This window comes from Anastrepha obliqua, chromosome 3, assembly GCF_027943255.1.
Source record: "Anastrepha obliqua isolate idAnaObli1 chromosome 3, idAnaObli1_1.0, whole genome shotgun sequence".
Classification (NCBI taxonomy): domain Eukaryota; kingdom Metazoa; phylum Arthropoda; class Insecta; order Diptera; family Tephritidae; genus Anastrepha; species Anastrepha obliqua.
The window spans coordinates 34,342,280-34,364,693 of record NC_072894.1 but is presented as its reverse complement, the minus strand read 5'-3'; the positions used below and the strand labels follow the sequence as shown (position 1 = coordinate 34,364,693).

The 22,414-nt window shown below is 37.0% G+C and overlaps 1 protein-coding gene across 1 annotated transcript; it reads left to right on the top strand.

Annotated features, from left to right (window-relative positions):
* Positions 1 to 13,087: 13,087 nt before the first annotated feature.
* Positions 13,088 to 19,933, top strand: LOC129242302 (uncharacterized). The gene is made up of 5 exons (XM_054878870.1): positions 13,088 to 13,171; positions 16,010 to 16,151; positions 18,746 to 19,059; positions 19,125 to 19,279; positions 19,343 to 19,933. The coding sequence occupies exons 1-5, from the start codon at positions 13,160 to 13,162 to the stop codon at positions 19,461 to 19,463; spliced, it is 744 nt and encodes a 247-aa protein (XP_054734845.1). The 5' UTR covers positions 13,088 to 13,159; the 3' UTR covers positions 19,464 to 19,933.
* Positions 19,934 to 22,414: the final 2,481 nt, after the last annotated feature.

Below are 22,414 nucleotides of genomic sequence, written 5' to 3'. Positions count from 1 at the left end.
TTATCCTGTTTTTTTGTCGTCACTCGCTTCAAGTCGCGCTCGGAAAAGTCATCAAAATTTTTGTACACCTTATACTGCTGATTCCACATCACAACAAACTTTTTTGAGTTTTTAATCAGTTTTGCAGCCGCGGCTAAGATAATTTCGGCCCTTTCGAATGCGTGCATAAAAATACCGCCTCAAAACACTTCGCGTACTTCTCACTCATTTTTATTGGTTGCGTTTACAGGAAAGTTTCGAACGACACTAACCTGAATTAGCACTGGCGTCGTAGCCTTTGAGTGGGACTATTATGCAGCAAAAAGCAAAACGAAATATATCTTGAAGTTACAAGAAAAAAACCGGTTATTTTTTTCGGACACAGACTGTATATTTTGCCATTCGCGTCGGAGCAAGCTTTTAAGTTGACTTTTGTTTGTTATGTTATGTTATGTGTAGTTCACTTAATCGTTTTTGCAAATGATCCCATAAATGCTCTATAGAGTTCATATCTGGGCTCTGTGGAGGCGTTGATAATTGAGGTACTTTATTTATTAGCCACCTCTTCACTATGTGCGCGGGGTGTGTATGTCCTGCTGGAAATAAAATCCACCAGACAGTCCCATTTTTTCTGCGCTTTGTAACAAGTTTTCTTGAAGAATTTTTAAACATACTTCTTTTGTCATTATTTCATCAATAAAAAGAAGCGCCAAACCGTGACGCCTCCACCTCCATGCTTGACCGTTTAAATTGTATTCTTTGGATTTAATTTTTCCCACTTTCAGTCGCCCATCATATCCGAAAATATTATATTTCGATTCGTCGGAGAAAATTACTCTGCCGCAGAATACAAATTCTTTGAGTTTATAGTTCTGGCAAATTCAAACCTTTTAATTCTATTAGTATCACTGGCAAAGGGCTTTTTTCTAGCAATACATGCCTTATATTAATTTCCCTTGAGTGACCTTGGCACTGTATCCGATGAAACAATGGCGTTTAGAGATGTTTGCAATACAGTAGCTATTTTTCACTTTCAAAAGAATTATTTTCTATTGTTTTCTTGATAAGGCGCTTTTAACTCTCTTAGCTAACTTCCTAGGGCGGCCTGATCTCTGCTTATTTTCGATCCTTTTCTCCTTTTTGAATCTTTGTGTTACCTTTGGCACTGTTCCTCCTGCTGATAGTTTTCCCGATTTCTGAGTATGATTTTCCATCTTTATGCATGCATACAACAATTTTTCTCTCTTCTAATATCAATTCTCTTCAAGACATGATTGGACACGTAGAAAAGTTAACACAAAAGTAGTAGTTCGAGGAATACAACGGAGCCAGGTCTGGAGAATAGGGGGGCAGTGAAACGAGTTGGAACCCTCTTTACATTAACTTTGCGATCACAACAGTTGAGGTGGCCGCCGTAGCTGAAGTGGTTGGTGAATAACTACTGCTATTGCGTATGCTCAAATCTCCGTGCATGAAACAGCAAAATTACAGAAAACGTTTTTTTCTAAAAGCGGTCGCCCCTCGGCAGGCAATGGCAAAATAAATGAAGTTCATTAGTTATATTGAAAATATTATTTCGAGGCATCGCAAATCAAAACTACTGTTTTTTCGCGCATTGGCTACTTCAAAGTCCGAACGTATCAACACTTTTGCCGTACGAATTTCTTACTTACAATTACAGGGCCCTGCACTCGAAGTGTAACTAATTTCAGACCGCTCGCGCAGCTGATGCACAGACTGTTGGTTGGCTAAATGACAGTCCAGAGTATTGTTTACAAGCGTGCAGAAGCATTTTGCCGAGAGTAAACGCGAAAAAAAATCAGTAATGGATTTCAAACGTAATAGTGAGATCGCATTATATTTGGTTCAAAAATCAGAACCAGCAAGTGTTCGCAAGCTCGAGCACTTTAAAGTAAATAAAGTTTCTGAAGTGCCAATCAAATGGCGAAAGAACCGAAAATATCTGACCATAGCATCCGCCACATACTGAAAAATTGTTTCAAATTCGAGCCTTACAAGATACAAAAGGCGTATGATCTCACACCAAAGCAGCAACAAGTTAGACTTGAGAGAGCGAAGGAGTTGCTTCGCTTGGCCGAAAGCGGTCAATTTCCGAACATTGTGTTTTCTGACGAGAAAATGTTTCAAATTGGGCAATTCGTAAACTCCCAAAATCATTGGACTTATTTGACCGACCGTTCATACGAGAATTTGAGTCATCGATTGGCCACCAGGAAGCAGCATCCGTCACAGGTAATGGTTTGGGTCGCTACAACCGCAGATGGGCGCTCTCCAAACGTTTTCATCGAGGTCAAGGTAAATGCGAAATATTATTGGGAAAGTATTCTAGAGGCTGCTTTGAAGCCGTGGGCAGGCAAACATTTCGGTGGCAGACCATAGACGTTTCAACAAGACTCGGCACCGTCTGCCAAAGCTCGAGTGAACTAAGAGTGACTAAAACACAACGTTCCGAACTTCATAACGTCCACACAATGGCTCTCAAATTCCCCAGACGCGAATCCGATGGATTATTCTCTTTGGGGTATTTTGGAGAGTAAGGTCCGAACTAAAAGATTCACCAGTCTCGAGGCGCTGAAAATTGTCCGCGAATGTGCCAAAATACCTGCAAGTCACATTCGGGCATCCTGCGATTCGTTTCTGGACCGTCTCAAGGCCATAGCCAAGGCCAAAGGTGGTCATATCGAGCAAAAGTAAGTTGATTCTTAATTTTGTATTATTTTCACACATTTTTTACTTTGAATTGAATAAAAGTAATTTTCCAAACTAAATTTATGGCCTTTTTAATTGATTACACTTCGAGTGTCGGACCTTGTACATTTTTGCTTGCCGTTGTTGATGCAGCAGACAAAGTTGATTATTATTATTTTTTGTTTTTGATTTCTAATGAGTACAAAGTTTATTATTCATATTTTAATTAAGTTTTTTTTGGAATCTATAATATTGTGTGAAATTACTTAAAATTATACTTTGAAATCGTAGGGTATGCCCAGTGTTACTGGATTTTTTTATCTATGAATTTCCATAAAACAAAAAAAAACTAATTTTCGACCAAAACACGGTTTTTAATATTATAATTTTTTAATTTTTAACATAAATAACGAAGAACGATTCATTTAGAATAAAATAAAATAAAAGAAAATATGGGTTTGTATTACCGTCTCAAGGCCATAGCCAAGGCCAAAGGTGGTCATATCGAGCAAAAGTAAGTTGATTCTTAATTTTGTATTATTTTCACACATTTTTTACTTTGAATTGAATAAAAGTAATTTTCCAAACTAAATTTATGGCCTTTTTAATTGATTACACTTCGAGTGTCGGACCTTGTACATTTTTGCTTGCCGTTGTTGATGCAGCAGACAAAGTTGATTATTATTATTTTTTGTTTTTGATTTCTAATGAGTACAAAGTTTATTACACGGTGTGACAAAAAAAAAAAAATTAAATATACTTTTATGGAGACCAAGCACGATTTGTGGCTATAGAAAAACTAAAAAAAATGGTATAGGAGAAATTTCCAATACACCCCCAAAATCTCATTTTATGGCCATAAAACCGTTTTTCAGTAGGTTGATGTGAAGAATCACTCCTAACTTCGCCAATTTCCATCCGATTTCGAATTTGTTTTTTTAGTTCGAAAGAACAAAAACAAGCCTTTTTGACAGTGTATTGACAATTTTTCTGAAATGACAACTGACGAGACTGTAGACGGAAGTATTCGGAATTTTTTTATTTTTTCTCTATTTTTTCAACTTTGACATCATTTTTGCGATATTATCCGATATTGAGGATGTTTTTTAGTACACTATTGTTATAGTGAATTTAATTCTGCGTCGAATGAGCTATATTTGACTGTAATTGAAATAAAATTCATAAAGTTGTGCGAGTTGTGCGAGTTTTAAGATTTTATTTTTTTTACTAATTTTATAGCAAGTGTCAGTATAAACACATCATCAGTACGAAACAGTACCCTTACTATCTTTTTGAGTGGGATAGCCGTGCCCCGAATCGCTATGCAAAATCTGAATGGCCAACACGTCAACTCTACAAAATTGGTCAAAAAAATGTTTTGAACCCTCCACTTGTCCGACCAGAAAATGTTATTTTGCCACCACTGCTCCTGAAACTTGGGTATGCGAAGCAGTTTTTGAAAAAACTAAAAGTCGATGGCGAAGCGTTCCGTCACCTGAAAGAAGTTGCATTCCCTAAAGTCAGCGATGCAAAGCTAAAAGGAGGTAACACATTATTCTCATATTTGTTAATAGTATTGTAGTTTACAGTTTATTACAATTTTAGGGATCCTTGTCGAGCCTCAGATTCGAAAACTCATGCGAGATGAGAAATTTACGAGTAAGCTCAGTGCAGTGGAAAGACGGGCATGGGAAAGTTTTAAATCATTGTGTGAGAAGTTCCTTGAAAATAAAAAGAGCTCTGATTATGTTGAAGTCGTCAAAGAGTTTTTGAGTGCGTACGAAAAAATGGAATGCAATATGTCCATCAAGATACACTTCCTGCACTCACATTTGAATTTTTTCCCGGAAAACCTAGGCCAGATGAGCGATGAACAGGGTGAACGATTTCACCAGGAGATAGGAGTAATCGAAAAACGTTTTCAAGGGAAGAACTCCATCAACATGCTTGCTGATTACTGCTAGTCCTTGAAACGTAAAACCAGTGATAACTCTTATAAATGGAGCAGGTCTAGCAAACATTTTTGAAATGAAGATTAGTTTTTCCCGACATCTTTTAAAATTTTAAACCTGTACTGTTTCGTACTGATGATGTGTTAATACTGACACTTGCTATAAAATTAGTAAAAAAAATAAAATCTTAAAACTCGCACAACTCGCACAACTTTATGAATTTTAATTCAATTACAGTCAAATATAGCTCATTCGACGCAGAATTAAATTCACTATAACAATAGTGTACTAAAAAACATCCTCAATATCGGATAATATCGCAAAAATGATGTCAAAGTTGAAAAAATAGAGAAAAAATAAAAAAATTCCGAATACTTCCGTCTACAGTCTCGTCAGTTGTCATTTCAGAAAAATTGTCAATACACTGTCAAAAAGGCTTGTTTTTGTTCTTTCGAACTAAAAAAACAAATTCGAAATCGGATGGAAATTGGCGAAGTTAGGAGTGATTCTTCACATCAACCTACTGAAAAACGGTTTTATGGCCATAAAATGAGATTTTGGGGGTGTATTGGAAATTTCTCCTATACCATGTTTCTTAGTTTTACTATACCTACAAGTTGTGCTAGGTCTCCATAAAAGTATATTTTCACTGTCGCACAGTGTTATTCATATTTTAATTAAGTTTTTTTTGGAATCTATAATATTGTGTGAAATTACTTAAAATTATACTTTGAAATCGTAGGGTATGCCCAGTGTTACTGGATTTTTTTATCTATGAATTTCCATAAAACAAAAAAAAACTAATTTTCGACCAAAACACGGTTTTTAATATTATAATTTTTTAATTTTTAACATAAATAACGAAGAACGATTCATTTAGAATAAAATAAAATAAAAGAAAATATGGGTTTGTATTAAAGCACGGACAGTCTGGAAAATTTCGGCTGAGCCACATTTTTTACGTAGATGATTTGAAATTCTGCACCAGCAATTCCAAACATATAGATAAGCTCTTGAAATGTGTCGACACCTTCTCCAATGACATTAAAATGCCTATTGTACTTGATAAATGCCGAAAGATCACAATAGTTAAAAGGAAAGTGGTTTCTCGACATGTAACTGCGGAAAGTAGCGGACTCGACATAACAGAAACGCAGCCGGGAGAGGTATACAAGTACCTTGGAGTTATGCAAAGAAGCAGCATAAATACGATGCAAATGAGGAAAAATCTGATAAGAGAATTTAAAACGCACGCTGTCTGTAAAACTCAACTTAATGGGAAAAACCAAATCCACGCTAGCCTCGGAATTGTAAAATGGTCATCTACTGAAATAGAAAATCTACAACGAATAATACATACAATTATGACTAAATACAAGTCACGTCATCCAAAAAGCTCTGTCGTTCGAATGGTGCTACCTAGAAAAGCGGGCGGCAAGGAACAGATTGATGTTGGAGCACTGCATGACAAACTTATCTTAAACATAAGAGCATACTTCCAACATAAGTGCTCCCAATCCGATCTGTACATGGCTGTCCACGGCGTATATCGAAAAAACTTGTAGAGCCAACATTGCGACCAAAAATTGTCGCACTTATGGCTTAACAACAGGTCGATATTTGCCGAAACGGAGGGTATCATTTTCGCCATACAAGATGGAGTGATTCCAACAAGAAATTACATTAAATATGTAATGCGAGATCCAAATGCCACTGCAGACAGATGTCGAAGATTCTATAGTCGGAGTGACACATTAGACCACGTGCTAGCGGGACGTCTCACACTGGCAAACTCTATGTACGCAGATGTACAACTCCAATCAAAGCAAAATACCGTACTTCAGATACACCCCAGAACCTGTTCAAGAAGACTCCAACTACCTTCTATATTATGACCAAACAATTTTAACAAATGCCACAAGAGACCACAAGAGGCCAGATATTTTCCTGATTGATAAATCTCAAACGACTGGATATATAGTTGATATTGCTGTTCATCTAAATAAAAACATGCAAAAAACATATGCAGAAAAAATATTCAAATATTCTGACTTAGGCATTGATGTCAAACGCCAGTGGAAGCTAAGGAAGGTGCACATACCTACTACCAATTATCATCTCAGCCCACGGACTAGTGCATAAAAACTTAGCAGACAACGTGAAAACTCTTCGACTCCCAGAATTTTTAATTTTCGACATGCAGAAAGCAGCTTTACTCAATTCTTGTCATATAGCCCGAAACTTTTTACAGTGAACGTTTTTCTTGTTTGTAAAATTGTTAACTATTTTATATAATATTTATATACATTTATTTAATTGTAATCTTTGTACACTTTGTTATAAATCACTCCTTTCTTGGGATGCAATAAAAAAAATAAAGTAATCGAATTCAGTTGAAATCCAGCGCAAACTTAAGCTATGGAGGAAAGGATTCTCGAATTTGCTGAATACTGCCTACTGTGGCTGTTCATATTGAAAACCTACGAAATAAGTTTCTTGGCTGCTTTGAAGCTAGTAGCCTGCCAGTAGTAGTAGCTATAATTTTAGAAATGCGGATGAAGTGCTTGTCCTTGGCCGGATATGAAAACGTGAGGTTCCGATGCGATATCAACACCCGTTTATGGTGGAGACGATTTGCTTTTTGATAAATTTTAATGCTACCAAAACATTAACCTTTATTGTGCTTTACTTTCAGGTATACAAACATTTAAAGAAGTCTTGAATATTTATGATATCTTCCAAGAAATAGATAAAGATCTACTAATGTATGGTAATGATATGAGTAGGTATGCGCCTCAAAAGATGTGATATAATACTTGTAGAGTAGCTAATGGCACTGATAACCAGATTTTGTGTTTTATATGATACACTGTTGTATATTATCTCATAGGAGCAAATAATAATAATAAATAACAAAACCGCAGGATGTACAATTAATTTCAAATAAGCTTGTTTCCCATTTAATATGCACGAATATGTACAGGTTAGTTTAAAAGTATGGAAGCGAAAATAGAAGAATGTAAATTTTGAAATGGCACTCAAATTTTTTATTTAACATAATTTTTTTCCAACTTCAATACACTTATTCCAGTGATTCCCCAATAATTGTACTTGTATATGTAAAGATTTTCAGCAGTTCTGTAAAATTCACAAATTTTTGTTAAGGAATGCGGCTCTAACTTTCCGAACAGTTAACTTATGGAAGCAATTGCAAGCCTAGTCATACTAGGATCAATCAATGCACATACTAGGTTGTTCAAAAAGTTTTGCGGTTCGATATGAAAAACACAATTTTATGGTTTGATATGCACTTTTTTATTCAGTTTAGTCTCCCTGAGCATCAATACACTTGTTCCAACGAGACTTCAATTTATGAATTCCATCCCTGAAGTGAGAATTTGAAAGGGCTGTAAAATACGCTTTCACAGCTGTTATGTCCTCATTATTTGATGAAAAACGCTTTCCTCGCATGAAATTTTCTAGGTCTTAAAACAGATGGAAGTCGCTAAGGACCAAATCTGGTGAATACGCTGGATGCTAAAACAATTCGAACTTTAATTCATGGATTTTTGTTATTGTCAAATTGCTCTTGTGACACGGGCATTGCCCTGAATCTTTTTTCAAGGGGTTTTACTGGAATTTTCAGCTGGTCTAAAAGTTTAAAATAATATTCAGAATGTATTGTTTAAACAGTTTGCAAGTCACCCACAAACAAAATTCCTTTCCCATCCCAAAAAACTGATGCTAACACCTCCTTGGCCGATTTCTGGACACGAACTCGTTTGGGGGCCGAAGAACTAGGTTTACATCATTCTTTAACCTATTACTTTGATTTGGGATCATGGTGATAAGCCCGTAGTGATGAATCGTCGTACAAAATGCACTTTATCCTTTCGAAAATACTCTAAATGTTGCTGATTAGGACTACACAGTCCCCGACCTTTACGGTACGTTTTCCACCGAGATCCGAATGGGGTAAAGGGAAGGTGATTGGAAGATACGATATTGAAATCTACACTACTCTATTCGGAGCCGCTCAACTTATCTCAGTCAATTCGACTTCCTGACTATGCCAGTGTGTTCCAGGCAGAACTATTAGCGATCAGAGAAGCATGTAAATCACTAAAACTCTACAAGGAAGTTGATGCAACAGTAGCTATCAAGGTCTTAGACTCCAATTTCATTTCATCTAAACTAGTCTTACAGTGTAGAGAGGTAGAATTGCTTAGTCATTGGCTTGAAATTAATCTGATATGGGTTCCCGATCATAGAAACATTCGAGGTAATGAGATAGCGGATAAGCTAGCAAGAATCAGGGATCATGCAGCCAGACTCAACTTCTCTTTCATGCCTATCTGCAGAAGCTATCCAGCGGAAGGGGTGAAGGAAAGTCTTTTCCACTGCTTATGTGAATGCCCTTTCTTACAGCACTTTCTTGGTAGTAAAACGGTGCTGATCCGTAATTAGGATTATTTCAGTATAAATACTCAACCACTTCAACAACAACAACCCCTTAACCTTCGGGGGTATGAGTTACGCACTGGGGTGTGAGTTACGCACAAAATATTTGATGGGTTGTAGTTGGTTTATTTCTAGCATCTGGAAATATACCGATAGCTGTATTTTAGTAACGCCGATTTTACTCTTCGAATTCATGCAGTAAGTCCTCAGTAGTTGGTGCGCACCGAATTTATGCAGATCTAAAAAAGTGATCTAGCGAAATTTACTCCAGTGTGTAGTTCGTGTGCTTTTTTATGCATATACAGTCAACGTCAAGAGAAAGTGTACACTATATATTAAAAAGCCTATGGCACTATCATTGTCATCAAAATCACTTATTTCATCATCCAAATAGATAACAAAAATGTCTTCCTCATTTTCTTTTAGAGGCCAACATTTAGACCACATGGCCGTTATTGTTCTAAAAAAATCCTTATAGAAATGGAATTGAAAAACTTAAAACCTCACCTTTGACAAAACTAAGCTAAACATATATACATAGGTACATACTGTCAGCGTCAAAGGAAAGTGTGAATAGGCTCCAAGAATGATTCAAATATTAAAGGTTTGCTCACTAGTGACATTCGATTTTTGACACTCCCTTACAAAAGGTTGTATTTAAGAAGCTGAATAAAGTGGAAAATATTAAATACTTGTTGGTAAAAATGGTAGCAAAAAAGTATTTTCTTACTCAAATGGAAACTAACTGCGAACGGTTTAAAAACTAAATTTTAATTAATATTTGAATGTAAATAATAGTACAAATAGAAGTTATTAGCGGAAATTGCCTATTGCCTGCCTAATGTTAAAACAAGAAATTATTTCACTTAATCCCAGATTTTATTTTGTGAATTAGTTTTTAAATTTAAAACCGATCGCGAAGTTGCGAAGTTTCGCAAATATGAAACTATTTTGTTGCAAATAAATAAATAATTGGCACGTACAATTCTGTTAGGTGTTTGGCCGAGATCTTCTTCCTATTTGTAGCGCGGGTCTTGATGTTGTTCCACAAATGGAAGCACCTACAGTTTTTTTTATGAGAAGCCTTTTCATGCTGGTACTGTGCTTTGCTAAGCCTCCTCTGGACACTGCATCCATCCATGGGAATGTGAGCTCATTGGAAACAAGTTCCGTCAATCCCAACTTTTTTATAATGAGGTATGCAATGTTATCGATCGCGTCGGGATTATCCAATTATTCTCCCTGTCGTAACTCTTTGGTAATGCTAGCTCTTTGCAAAACATGAATTACTTCTAAATCAACACATCACTAGAAATAAAGCTTTGTGAATTATCCACTCATCGATCTTGGATTACGTCAAATACTTTGTCATGTCCTGACTTAAGCGGTATGTATTCCATGTCATACTACCATAGTCCTGAACATACCGATGAAAACTATTGAGGGATTTGTTGCTCGTAAGTATATCATTTTGAAAATGAAATGTTTTTTCTACAAATTTTACTTTTCCTCCACTTTTACTAAAAATTTCTAGAGCTAGCAACCCAGTGTCTTGCTAAGGGAGCCGATTTGTCAAGAAAGTACGAGAAAGCTGCTTACTGAGCAAACCTTTTATCATTGAATCATGGGCTCCAAGCATTCTATTATGTGACATCTTGGAATAAATTAAATTAACCAATTAATTTCATCTAGGTTAGGTTAGGTTTGGCAGCCGCTTCGCACACAGGGACAGCGATGCCACTTAGACCCCGAAATGGGTCCGTTGTGAGCTGCAGGAGCTGGGCTACATACATTTCCCCTCCCAGATTGAACCATCCTGAACTCTGGACAAAGCGTAAAAGGTTGTTGATACCCAAAGTGTATAGATTATCTATATTCGTTAAGAAGTAGGATTTTAAAAATCGGTTCCTGCTTCTGGCTAGAGCCGGGCATGTGCAAAAAAGGCGTTCAATGGTTTCCAACTCCTCTTCATTCCTACTGCTACGACAGAAATCATGCATGTAAACGCACAATCTCCTTGCGTGAAATCCTATGAGACAATGTTCTATGAGGGCCCTTACTAAGGTCCTAATTTGAAGTTAACTCAATTTTATAATATTGTTGGACAGACGTAGATTTAGCCTTGGCCATTTTTTCCTGGCAATTTTACTGGTGTTGACATTAACCCATCTTTGATTTACAGAACTGATTAGTGCATCCATAACCAGAACCAAACAAGCTGCGAGAGGTATCCCTATAAATTTATTTATGATTGGCATACAGGTACCTTTTCTTGCAAGTCGGCCAGCCCTACAATTCCCTGGTATATCTCTGTGGTCGGGAACCCAGCATAAGATAATCCGATATTGTTTAGCCATTAAGAGATTAGCCATTAAGAGATTGGCGACAATGTAAGACACTCCTTGATGTTATTTGGAATGCATCCAGAGCCCGTAGGACAGCTTGGCTGTCTGATAGAATGCAGTTATCTGTTGATGATATTCTGTTTATCTCTAACCATCTTCACCCTTCATGAATAGCGTTTATTTCCGCTTCAAAAACACTAAAGTGATCCGGTAGGTTAAAGGATTAACTGATAAAAAGCTCTTCGCAATATAAACCTGTATCCATTTTAGACCCGTTCCCAAGTAGTTGGTTTCTTCGGAAATCACAAGAGCTTCCCTCTTGAGCATAATTGGACTTAATTGAGGGTCCTAGTGAACAATATGAGTTGTGTTTTGCCTGGATTGACTCCTAGACCACACTTTCCTGCCCACCTACAAAGTATATCTAGAGTATTTCGTATTAGGTATCTTAATGTGGATACAAATAGATAGAGAGACAGAGACAGCAATAACAAAATCATCGGCGTAGCATTACCTTATGCCCCACCGATTCCAGTATTAGCAGAAGTTTATGCACAACTGCGTTCCATAAAAATGGTGAGAGGACTCCGCCTTGCGGTGTTCCTCTACTTACCAATCTCCTGAGTACCGATTCTCCTAGATTCGCTATCTATCAAGTTCGTTTCTACTCCAAGATCAGTGAGTGTTGCCTCCCCTTCAACATTATTAAAGGCTCCTTCATATCAAGAAAAGCAGCTAAAGTAAATTCCTGTTTGTGCAGGGAACTCTCTGCGCGTAAATATGGTTATGTAGAGCTGTCTCTACCGATTTTATCTAAATACTTATAAAAACAGTGTATATAAACTTTAACCCTCTTTGAGAAAAAATTAATTGGGGTAAAACTTACCCCAGAGGGTGGTTTACGTCAAAAAAAAAAATATTTATATAGGTGTGTCTTCAGAAGGTTAAATATGTGTCCAGTATGTGTCGCCATTATAATAGTGCCGGGAACAGAAATATATATTATACGTATATTATTATTTTATTTATTGCGTCAACTAGTATTTTATAAATCAGCAAACCTCACTAAAAGATATGAGTACAATTTGCCACAGTGGGGGAGTAATAAGCAATAAGAGTAATTAGAGAGAATTATTACTTCTTTTTCTTCCGCATTCGGTATAATGACAGGTAAGCTGTTGTGTTCATATATAATATATTTAAATCTGTATGTGTATGTACAAGGTGGCGCAAAATTAATGTGTGACGTGTCGTCAATCATGTTTGGACACTTGTGAACTAGACAGCTGCTGTATACCAAGCAAAGGAGCGCGTAAAGATGAAAGTAAAGATTTCCATGATACAAATCACACTTTTTTTATTTAGCAAGCAAATTATTCGAAAATGAAATTAGATGATTCATTTTACGCCACCTTGTGCATGTAAAAATTTAGTTTATCAATTGTAAATATTTTTCAGGAAAAATTGACAAAGTTGTACACAAATTTATATTCTACACATAAATGTTTATTCACCGTGGTATAAGCATAATAATTTTCTTGAATAAATACACAAACTAATAAAGATAAATGTCGAATGATGTTTTATGGATGATTTGTTAGATATAAATAGGAGGAAGTTGCCTCAATCCGCTACAGTTTCGAACAAAATAAGCGGAGCGACGATTTGCGTAAAAGCAGTTTTTAAAAAAAAAAAATATACCAATATAACAAAATGGTTGGAAAAGTGAGTCGATGAGATACTTGAGTGCATAAGTGAGAAGGGATATACTCAGCAAGAAGAGTCTGTACATATTAAGTTTGAGAGTTAGGGTAATAGTGAACCAAAAGTGAACTACTGAGCTGATTTAAAAGAACATTAAATATATTTAAATGTTTTTCTGCCTCAATTTGTGGTGTATGTTTTAATTTTTTTCGTACGAAAAAAGAGTGTTTTTGTGTGCAACTTTTTAATGACCAAAATTCAGTGCGCCAATTACAGAAGTCCCCCAAATTCACCTGATATGTATAGTAAATCTTTCCGCGCACCGCCAAGCCTACTTTTTTAATTAAAAGATCATTGCAACGCCTTGTAGGCTCAGATTGCGGCGATTCTATAGTCTGTTGAGCAACTCGAAACCGAACCTCTAAGGTTAGATTAGATTATGGTGGTAGTCGGTCCGTATGACCAGCTCACTTAAACCTTACAGGCTCGTTGCGATACCACTGTGAGAGACGGGAACCTTGTTTATTTATCTGCAAGAAACCATTTTGAGGCTCTTATGAAGCGCAGGATTGGTCTAATCCCGACGTCAGATAGTTCTGTAAGAGAATTGAAAAAGTGTTTACCTAGATAGCCTGCTCTGGTTTTTGCTAAGGCTGGACAATTGCAAAGGAAGTGCTCAACTATTTCTTCCTCTTCCTCATACCTATTACTTCTACAATATTCATGGGAGAATACTCCTAGTCTTAAGGAATGCCTGCCAAATAGCCAATGACCGGTGACACAAGCCACGACCTTCGAGATATCATCAACCGAACCTCTAGCAAGGCATGTTTTCATCTCTAGTCATAGTCAGACTGCAAGGAGAGTATCAAAACTTGCGCTGGACTGCGTACAACCTCTACAGAAATGGCTAAACAGAGCAGACTCCACCTCACTTTTGTTACAGATCATAGAATAATAGGGAGAAACAGCGAGATAAGACAAGTTGCAAGGCAAAGTACGTACAAGGTAAAACGAATTCATAGAAGTTGACTTCTGAATCGATCACAAAGCATGTATTGTTTGGGAAGCGAAGAATATATCCGCCACTGTTGGAGCACTAATAGCATTTTCATCAGCATCATTGTTGGTTGAACAACCGTAATCGGGTCTTCGCCTGATGTAGCATATGCCTCCAATTGTCTCGGTTTCGTGTCTGTATCCTCCATGCCCGAAATTCCAATAAGCCTGCGTCTTCTTCTACACCGTCAATCCATTTAAGCGGGGCTGGCTCGCAGTATGCTGATGTGATCTGCCCATCTAAATCTGTTGATCATGATTGTGATATCACATATGGGTGCGTATATAGTTTTTCGAGTTCATGATTGTAGCGTTTCCGCCAGTTGTTTTTATCGCATATCGCGCCAAAAATTTTTCGCAGAACACTGCTCTCGAAAATCTGCTGCTTCTGTTTATCTGCATCTCTGAGTCTCCACGTTGCACTAGATGCAAATTATAATTGAGCGATATAGTGAAATCTTTGTTTTTCTGTCTAGGATACGACTCTTTAGTGTTGACACAGCGAAAAATAGCAGCAGTTGGCCATAAGGATGCTGATTTGTGCAGAAATTTTGTTGTCATGATTAATGATTACTCCAAGGTACTTAAATTCCTTCACTACTTCGAAACCATAGTCACCGATTTTTAGTATTTGACCCACATTGTGCCTGACAGAGTCCGATGTAGTTGAAACTAGCGCTTTAGTTTTGGCTTCGTATATTTCTAAGCCCATACATATTGCTGCTCTCTCAATACTTGCGACAGCTTCTTTCAAACTCGGAAGCGACGTTGCGATTATGTCTATATCATCCGCGTAAGCCGCTTTGTGTTTCAGCAGAGTCCCTGATAACCTTTTTAAAGGCAATATTAAAGAGAAAACATGAGACCCCATCCCCTTGCCGAAGCCCGTTTAAGGTAGCGAACTCTCGCGACGGATTGTTCTGAACTCTTACTGCATTCCTTACATTCTGCATGGTCAAGTGTGTTAAACGTATTAATCATGTCGTATTCGTGAGACTTTTCTAAAATCTGTCTTAGTACGAAAATTTGGTCAATCGTTGATCTTCTAGCTACCAATGATGCGTTTTGCAAGCGTTTTAAGTCTAGCGCTAAGAATATCTTGCAGCAGAAAGACATGCTGATAGTCCAAGTGTGCGTTCCGCTCAAGACCCCAGTTCGGTTAAAAGTAGTCAAAGTTGGAATCAAACGTTTTCTAAAAGCCACACTTAACAAATTATTTGATATGTTATATATTTTCTCTGAAACGAAGACACTAAACAAGATATCGTGAGAAAAATCAAATGTATTCCTCGTATAATGTCTCTGTAGGCACGCCACTCCGTTAGTCACTTAGAAGACACATTACTTTTATAGAAATTAGACGATGATAAGATCGATAAGGGGCACTAATTATGCCAAAGTCTATTCGTTGATATGCAGTCGAAGGTGCTCGAATTCGAAAGACAATGTTTATGATATTCAAAGATATTCTGAAATTATCTTTCAGCTCAAGTTGACTCAAGGGTATACATTTATTCAGAATGAACGTTGGGGGTAAATTTGTATGCAATCGTTCAAGGAATTTTAATGAATAAAGTTCCACAAAAACATTTTAAGTAGAAGTCTGCGACAGCACGAAGGTTGCCGCCAAATAGGCCAGATTCGCGTCGGGACAACTATTAGTTAGTGCAGCCCATTATTACGTCATTTAAAACTATACTTCTTGTTTGTGATCATTTGGACAAATACGGAAATCAAGTTCAACAATTTTTGCAAGATTTAAAAGCTAAGGTCATATAAGCGCTTGAGTTTCTTTTGCAGGTAATCGCATTTTGTTTACTCTTTGTGGCTGTAGCTTTAGCCGCTGATCAGTGTGGGGTTTGCATGACCAACTTTGCTTTATGCATAAATGATACGAGCTACCAGCTTTGTTATGATGATACAGAATCAACAGTAACAACATGTAAGTATTGAAAACCGAAATCTAATAATTCGATGTAATTGTCGAATTATATTTATTGGGTTATCGAAAAGGTTCGCAACAAATTTTAGTATAATAACGCAAATTTATGTATTAAAAATTTTTTTCGTCAAAATACACCAAAATCGCCAAATAACGGTTAATAAAATCAAAAACAGTCAAACAGTGAAATACAATTATCTGGCAAACTAGTAGGAATTAAATGAATGAGACCCAGTTAATCGGATAACAACAATAAAAACTAAATTTTCCATTTTAGGTTAATAAAATATCTTCTTCCTCTTTTCTTTTGTCCTGTTCCTGATCTTGGGCTCAACGCTCCTAATACGCAATCGCCAAATTTTTTAATCTTGGCTCGTCTCGGTGTTTAACTAAATTTTTAATTTTCAAAATTTCGTTCCATATCCAAAATTTTTGCGATGAAACTATTTATATTTATTAAAAATATTGAAAAATTGTCTTTTAAATGAGATATTTTTTAGGATAGAGTCCCGAAGGCTTCAGAAATTGTGACTGTTAGAAGATAGGTAGAAGTGGTAGTCGGTCTCTAAATCAACTCACTTAGGCCTTTGCCGATCCACTAATATAAAAAAAATGCGAATTTAAAGAAAATAACCGCCCAAGAAAATAATAAATAATATGAGGGATTGAAAAGGATTTGTTTTCAAGTGTTAACAAAGGCACTAGATGCAAATGGCTCGAAAACCCTAAAAGGCATAGACGCTACAATTTGGATCTATTGTGCAAAGCCTGCTGAGGTACCCTATATTTTGAGGCTTTTTAAAAACTTTAGCACACTCTGGGATTTGTTGTACCATAGTTTTATGGAGGTACAGCTGTACCACCAAGGAACTCTAGGCGTTTTCTGCTTAGTGCAGGACATTTACAAAGAATGTGTAGAATTTTCAATGTCCATTTCACAGAATCGGCAGATGATGGTCTCAGAGAGACCAATTTTGTTTAAGTGATATCTCAGGCTACAGTAGCCTGTGAAGTAACCAGTTAAAAGTCTAAAGTCTACTGAGTCAAAGCGTTAGGAATTGTTTCGCTTGTCGCTGACCGATAGAGTTTCGCCAGTGTTCAACGAACTTCTTCACCTTCCACCTCCTGAGAATTTCGTTGATGTGGCCTTTTGTAAGTCCGCAGAAAGGTTCAGGACTAATTAGGGGCATGTTTGCACCTTTTTTTGCTAATTGGTCCGCTCTTTCTTTCCCTCGTGTCCAGAAACCCAACCCAATAATATTGTGTTGAAGTTCTCTAGCATTCAGGCAATCATGTACCGTTTTTGAAGTAATTGTAGTTGATAGAAGGGCTTTCAAAGCCGCGCGACTATCTGAAAGTATGTAAATGTAATATAAGTTCCTCTCATTTTTCTACGGAGACATTCCCTCACACATATCTTAATGGCATGTATTTCTGCCTGGAAGATAGTTGGGTAGAGAACTATTGGAATCGACCCATTAATTGCCGCCCGTGTTCTACCATCTTCTAATTTCGATCCATCAGTGTACCATATCTGGGAACCAGGTTTGAAGCTCATAGAAATATTTTCTCCGTACATTAATGATAATTTGGAAACCCATGAAAACCGGCCGCCGTATCCGAATGGGTTGGTGCGTGATCCCCATTCGGAATTCACTGAGAGGTCGTTGGTTCGAATCTCGGTGAAAGCAAAATTAATAAAAACTTTTTTCTAATAGCGGTCGCCCCTCGGCAGGCAATGGCAAACCTCTGAGTATATTTCTGTCATGAAAAAGCTCCTCATAAAAATATCTGCCGTTCGGAGTCGGCTTGAAACTGTAGGTCCCTCCATTTGCGGAACAACATCAAGACGCACACCATAAATAGGAGGAGGAGCTCGGCCAAACACCTAACAGAAGTGTACGCGCCAATTATTTATATTTATTTTATTATGATATTATTTGAATTTTATTGTTGAATAAATTTCGCCTTTCTTTTTGTATACTGTTTTTTTAGAATGGTTCAAAAAAGAATCTGCAATCCTGGTCCATTCCGCGTTTGTTAATTCCAAATTGATTCAAATGGATTATTGTGGGTTTAATTTTCTTGCCCAAATTTTGTTCGAAGAGCGGACAGAGATTGAGCTGCTTGCTTTATACGTACTTTGAGAGTAATGATGCGCTATAAAAATTACTCAATTTTCTCCCGTTGCAGAGTTAAGCAAATGGAAATTCGGTCCATCACATGCTTCACATACAATTATTTGTACTCCAACGGGTACCTTAGCAATTTTTTCACTTTTGATTTTCCTCAAGGATTTCATTTGTTTTTCGATTCGTTTGATTCGAAAACGTGCTTTCCGATATTTTTTTCTAGTCAGCACGTGATTTTTGTTAGACTCTTTATTTTTTATTTAAGTTAAAACGAAAAAAATACGAAATCTAAAAAATATCACTTTTCAAACACCCAATAAAGTCACCACTCACCATTGAGTTTAAGGTCATCTATTGGTAATTTGTTACCGAACTGTTTACACCACCCAATATACTCGTATATGTATGTTAGATGTAGTATATGTATATTATGTATGTATGTGTATATGTTAATATTTACAGTAAGTCCGATCGAGGACGAAGTTTATAATTGCCCGTCCGGTGAATACTGCACAAACTCTAATAATGTGTGTGAGGCCAATCCCGATGGTGTTAACATTACAGCTGTGTGTGATAGCTCAAGCGTTACGTGTGGTAGTTGTACCGGCAAGAAAAGCGGGACGCTTATTTGTGTAAGTGCGACGCAATTTGCTATATGTACAACCACCGGGGCATCTAATGCATTATCATGTAATGCAGATCAACTTTGCAGTGAGGACTTGCTTACCAAGTCCACTTTAAAGCAAGTGTGTGCGCCACAAGCAGTACTTGATTTCGTGAGTCTGAACACCGCATTATATTTTATGCTTGAAATTTAATTGATGGATTCAAATATCTATAGCTCGAGGCCAAGCAAACATGTGCTAATGATGATCTGGTAACACCAACAACAACAACTACAACACCCGTGCCACAGGATACCTTATTGACGGAATGCAGTTCAGCGAACAACACTGCCGCTTATTTTGAAATAAAAAATACCGCAAACTGCCGATCGTAAGTAATAGAACAATATGCATACGTACATATATAACAATTAAATATTATAATTACTTATAGATACATTTACTGTGAACATAGTAGCAGCGGCTACTTAGCGTTAGAGATGTTATGCAAATCGGGTCAATTTTACAGTGCAGCGCAGAAAAAATGCATTACGGCGGCAAAGTGCCCAAATTAAAGAAACCAGACGAAATAAGTCATTAAATAGCAATAAGTATGCACATTTGCATGCTTCCATAACTGTATGATTACACATTTTAACTTGGGGCGAGTTAACACCGTCGTTCAAGTAAACACATTTACTGGCCATATTTATTTCATTTCGCGCACTTTTGTTCGCTGACCACAGTCGCTCATACCAAACGGCGACGAAGCGTTCAGGAGTGGCATTTTTGAACTTTAAATAATCACGATACAATATTTGATTTGTTGTGGGGCGATGAAAGACCTAGTTATGGCTAAGGCGAATTCGATACTCGGTTAACTTCGCAATAAAAATAAGCTAACGACATGGACCTTTGTATAAACTCGCTCTTAATTGAAATAAAATATTCTTATATCCTTAATTTCAAGATTTTATTGAAGTTGTATCAGAGCATCATACTCGTATACCGATGAATCTAAAGTAAAATGCAGTTTTAAAAGAAATGATCAGAGTTTCAGTATGTCATAAAAGAACATTTTAAAGTGCCCACTTATACCATTAAGTTCAGAATAGAAACTGGTTCATCAGTTATTTCCACCAATTTATTTTAAACTAAATTTATTCAATGTAATTTTTACGATATCGTCAAAAATTAACCATTAGATGATGGTTGTAATTTCAACATTATATGCAATTCATTTAGTGTGATTTATGAAATGGGCCTAAGTTTAAAATTTAAAGAAATTATATAAACACAACTGAAAGATGGCGCGGGCGCGTTTCCGAACTACATCATAACCCGATAAATGTCAATCAAATAATAGCAGAAAGGATTTTTTATTCGTGCTAATCTAGCGATATAATTCAGTTGAGTTCTTCGGAACTACTACAATTATTGGCGACTTACTGAAGGGAAAAATCGGAGCATACAATAATGAGGAAGAGATATTCCAGCTAAGACAAAGTCATTTAAAAAATGTTGAATAAGCCGGAACTGTCGCGCAGGGGACCAGAAAAAAGCAAAAGAAAAGCATTTGATTTGCAAAAAGAACTTCCGTATCCCAAACTTTCCTTTTTGTTAGCGTATTATCCAGTTTTTCAGCAACAATTAAGAATCTTAAAAACTCGAAATGATAAAAATCGATAACCGCTTACGCGATTTTGGCCGAATTGAACAAAGCGCGGCAGTCGTTTTTTTTCTCATTCTAACTAGCGCCAATTGGACGCACTAAGTGGCACTAAGTCCTTCTCCACCTAATCTTTCCAACACAAAGGAGGCGTTTCTTTTCCTCTGCTACCACCAACTGGTACCGCATCGAATACTTTCAGAGCCGGAGGGTTTGTATCCATTCGGTCGACATGACCCAGCCAACGTAGCCGCCGGATCTTTATTCGCTGTGCGATGTCTATGTCGTCGTAAAGCTCATACAGCTCATTGTTCCAACGCATGCGATATTCGCCGTCGCCAACGTGCAAAAGTTCGAATTTCTTCCGCAGAATCTTTCTCTCAAACACTCTAAGTGACGCCTCATCGGATATGATCATCGTTCAAGCGTATGCGCCATACGTTAAGAGTGGTATGATGAGAGCCTTGTAGAGTGTTAGTTTTGTTCGTCGAGAGAGGACTTTAGTACTCAATTGTCTACTTAGTCCAAAGTATCACTTGTTGACAAGAGAATTTTCCTTCGTTTTGTCCTCGTTCACCACCAAACCCATTCGCTTTGCTTCTTTATTCAGTTTGGAAAAGGCAGAACTAAAAGCGCGGTTGTTAAGACCGATAGTTTCAATACCATCGGCTTACGCGCTCTTATAAATAACTGTGCCGGGATACCAAATTCAGACATCGCGGCATATAGGTAACTTCTTTTCGTACTGTCGCAGCTTTGAAATTGACAAAAAGATGGTGGATGCCGATTCTCCTTTCATGGCTTTTTTTCCAAGAGCCCTCTGGTCGATGATGGACTTTCCAGGTCTAAAGTCACACTGATAAGATCCAATCAGTTGGTTGATGGTGGGCTTCAGCATTTCACACAATACGCTCTCTAGAGCATTATAGGCGATATTTAGAAGACTGATCACGCGATAATTGGCCCACTTCTCATACAGGGTCACACTTCTTATGGATTAGGCAGAGCACACTCAAATTCGACAAGCATGCTTTCATTCGACCATATTTTGCATAGAAGCTGATGCATACACATTACCAGCTCCTCGCCGCCATGTTTGAATAGCTGTAGCCGCGTTATTGCTATGATCAACTCGTCATGTCATAGATTGGGGTATCGGGATCTTCACATTCTCTGTGACATGAGCAGCTCGGATGAGAACTAACACTCCAAACATGGACTACTTTTTTAATTTAATTAATAAATATTCATGAGCTATTTAAATTTAAATTAAAGTTATTGTTTCATATAAAATTTATAGGTCTATAAAGCTTTAAGTAATTCATAGGTCTTTCAGTTGAAAATGGTCTAAGTCAATTCCATCTTCAAAAACAACATTTTCACAGAAAATTTACACAAGATTGGCAAAACTCTAAATAAAGCTTCGCATCATGTAAAAATGTTTTTTTTTAAATTTATTCAAATGGAATTCATTAAATATCTCGGGACAAGAAAAATATTATAATACTTAGACCACTTTCATTAATTATCTTTAGAGTTTCCTCTAAAAATTAGATTGCAATTAGCAATTCTGTCAAGCATTTTCTGTCACGATATTTCTAGCCAAGTATAGCATCCCATTGTTAGGCCATCCGATAGACCTTTTGCCATGCGACTTCAATCTGTTTCCCATAATTAAATGTGCATTAAAAGAAATAAGATTTGACTCCGTGAAGCTGTGATAAAGAAAGCTCTATACGTTTTTTTTTTTTTTTGTTTTTTTGTCGGGACAGACTAGCAAGTACAGCACTGAGAAACAATTAAGTCTATTGTACTGTACTCGGGTTCTCTTTTTAATTTTCTTCAAATCTACTCGGC